Source organism: Mesitornis unicolor, unplaced genomic scaffold, assembly GCF_000695765.1.
Source record: "Mesitornis unicolor isolate BGI_N332 unplaced genomic scaffold, ASM69576v1 scaffold32778, whole genome shotgun sequence".
NCBI lineage: Eukaryota > Metazoa > Chordata > Aves > Mesitornithiformes > Mesitornithidae > Mesitornis > Mesitornis unicolor.
Genome location: NW_010200314.1, coordinates 1 through 3,240, shown reverse-complemented (window position 1 = coordinate 3,240; position 3,240 = coordinate 1). Strand labels below are relative to the sequence as shown.

Here is a 3,240-nt window from a genome sequence, read left to right as displayed (position 1 = left end):
GGACCAGATATCCCTGTTGTCATTTTGCGTTTAGGGGGTCCTGCTGCAAGGCGGTTCGGGGTTGGGGCGGGCTAGCCCCGGGCAGCCCGGGCAGGTGCTGAGGAGAGGGCGCTGCGTACCGTGTACACCTTCTTGTCTCCCTCAACCACTGAGGTTGGTTTTACATCCAAGTCTCCCCGTGCCAGGGACGGTGCTTGGGCCTTATAACGTTATTATAACGGGCATTGCTGCATCTGCCCATGCTCTGAAGGTAAAATGGTGAGTGCAGCTGTGTGAGACCTGCTCCTTCCTGCCGAGCTGTCAGGCCCACTGGGAAGTGCAAGGGGGCCAGTGCTCCAGGGATGCTGGTGACACGCTGAGCATTCAGGCAAGGACAGGTTCAGGTATGTACACAAGCTGTACATACCTGATAGAGGGGCACTAGCCTTTTAATTAAAATTTTGGATCTTTCTGTCCCTTTAGCAGCTTTGGCCTGCATGACAAATGGTACCAAACTTTGCTTCTGTTATCAAAAACAAACTCACTATCAAAACAACTCACACTGGACTTTTTTCTCATTTCTTGATCACAGAATGGTAGGGGGTGGAAGGGATCTCTGGAGATCATCTCTTCCACCCCCTGCCAAAGCAGATTCACCTATAGCAGGTTGTACATGATAGCGTCATCCAGGCAGGTTTTGGATGCCTCCAGAGAATGAGGCTCCACAACTTCTCTGGATGTCCACTTTACAAACAAAATTTATAGTTTCACTGTATTTATCTATAGCAATACACCTCATGTACATGAGAGCGCATGAGTGACTTAAGGCAAACTCCTTTAAAAGCAAAAGCTAGAGTAGAATTTGGACCCTCCTCTATCTGGAAAAGAGCTATACTCTTACCCATGTCTGAAACACCATTGTAACAGCAGGCACAACATTAGAATACGTAATCCAATGATCCCTTGATATGTTTCCACACAGAGCCTATTAAATCACAATGAAATAGCTTTCCTCCTGTCCTCAGACTTCGAGGAAGTCACATACCCATAGAGCACTTTAAAGCAAGGCATCTGTTCTCTGCTCCTAAAATTGATATCGAAGTTACGGTCTACAAAATACAGGACCTTAGATAGAAAAAAATATTAATACCTTTCCAGCCTAAAATGGGACAGGAATAGAACAAAGGGAAAAAGCTCAGGTAAAATTACAAAACATTTCTGTTTTATTATTAATAACTTACATACAAATAAATTATCTTTAAAAATACTATAATACATTTTTATATTAAGTTTAAATGAAGACTTAGAAGTCACATTGGCCTTTCCAGCAATCAGCAATCTGATTGTGTTCTTGACTCTTGTTCCAGTTCATCTTCATCATCTTCGCTATCTGAGTCTTCATAAAAGGAAATTGTAGCTTGAACTGGGAAGTTTTTCAGAAGTGCTTCAGCTTCCTGATATAAGTAATCATAGCACCTTGATTTGGGCCAAAAGAGTCTGAAACAAGTACACAATAGGTTTGCTTATTGTTATTATGTACTCTACTTGGAGGCTGACCAACAAGAAAAAGCAGTAAAATTCTGTTAAGACAAGGATCCTATGGAGTTTTTCGTCACATGCTCAATCACTAAACTGCTTTCTGCAGATAAATAGAAAAAAAATATTCTCTGGACTCTGTATTTTCATCTGAAGATATAAAGATGCACTTAAGGTCCTAGTTTTGCAGCAGAACTACTCTAAAGCCCAAGATTACTGCAAGTGAAACTTCCCACACCAGTACCTCATTAACAGTATTACCTGGGGGAGATCTGATCTGCTCTCACTGGAACTATTCCTAGGGAATATAATGGGTGTCAAACAGGTTCCCCAATATATTCAGATTAAATTAGTAGTTTTGTTAATGAAAGTCCTCAGCCAAGGTAGTTGTTTACAACGGCATGAGACAAATCTCACAGTGAAAGGAATTATAAAAGTCTAGGGGGATGAGATCGTGGTGTTTCACCTGTGTCTTTCCAAGAACAATCATGTAACAGACTCCTTATGGAAGATAAGATTGCTCTAGATTTTAAAGTAATCTGTGTTGTATCCAAATATTAACAGAAAAATTGCTGATAGCAAGGACTATCAGCTAGTGAGATAATATATTGGAGTTAACATACTCCACAGCTCCTGCTCCTTTTCAGCTAGCACCCTCTTTTGCTTGCAGTTTCGATGTAGCTGGAAGAAACAGACAATAGAAGTCCCAAGAGCTGAGAGACTTAGCACACTGCAACGTAATTAAATGCTGACTACAGATTGTTTGCAATAGAAATACAGTAAGAAACAGAACCAGATGGTTTTCTAGCAATTACAGAAGTGCTTTCTATGCTAGTGTTTAACAGAACACGACTTCCTTTGCAGCCCAAAGTAACTCACGCTTGCTTTATAACATCTCTTCCCATTCCTAGTGTTTCTGGTAGCGTTCACTCATACCTAAACATGGGAGCAGTCACAGCGAAGCCAGACTCCATGCAATTGCTTAGGTAGTCTGTGCATCAGTATTTGAAGGATCAGAGCTTAGTTGTGAGGGAAATAGCTGCATCCTGCCTGGAAAAACTACCTGTGCCATTAAGCACCCTGCAGCACCTACTCGTACTTCTGAATACAGACTCTTCTGCAGATTCAACTGTCATTATTCTCTCTCTGTCCTCTTCAGAGCCAACAGTACACACACTATCATTACATTCATTCAAGTGGTAGTTACATGAGTATTTTTCTCAGCAATGCTGGCTTAGTCAGGCCATGCCCTCTCCTCCTGCCACTCTCTCCCACGCCTGCACCTGCTTCTCTGTTCCGCGCCCTCCCCCCCCCCCCTGCCACTCTCTCCCACGCCTGCACCTGCTTGCTTGCAGCAGGACACTGGGGGTTTGCACAGCAAGACAGCCTAGGAATTAACCCCTTCCCTTTTTTAATCATGGGAATGAATAGCAAGGTGCTTCAGCCAACTCTGCCACCACAAAAAAACCAAACCCACAACAAAAAAACCTCCAAACCCAAACCAAACAAAAACCAAAACCAAACCAAAACACATAACTGCAACGTGCCTAAGTCCCACCACAGAAGCATGTCAACATCTCATTTTAGAGTTGTGGTAAATCTACAAGTGTTGACAATCATTTGCCCAAGGACCTGTCAGTCCCAAGGCCCTCCGATGGCTCAGGCGCTCCAAAGGCACTTTAATGCCCACATAAATAGATGGGTGGGATCAAAAGGGGTGGGGGA

General features: G+C 43.1%; 1 protein-coding gene across 1 annotated transcript; it reads right to left on the bottom strand.

Moving 5' to 3' along the window:
* Positions 1-1,310: 1,310 nt before the first annotated feature.
* LOC104535665 (protein ripply2-like) lies at positions 1,311-2,196 on the bottom strand (the record flags this gene model as incomplete). The annotated part of the gene is made up of 3 exons (XM_010189712.1): positions 1,311-1,476; positions 1,777-1,813; positions 2,139-2,196. Coding segments are annotated over 3 exons (261 nt in total), but the record flags the coding sequence as incomplete, so codon positions are not given.
* Positions 2,197-3,240: the final 1,044 nt, after the last annotated feature.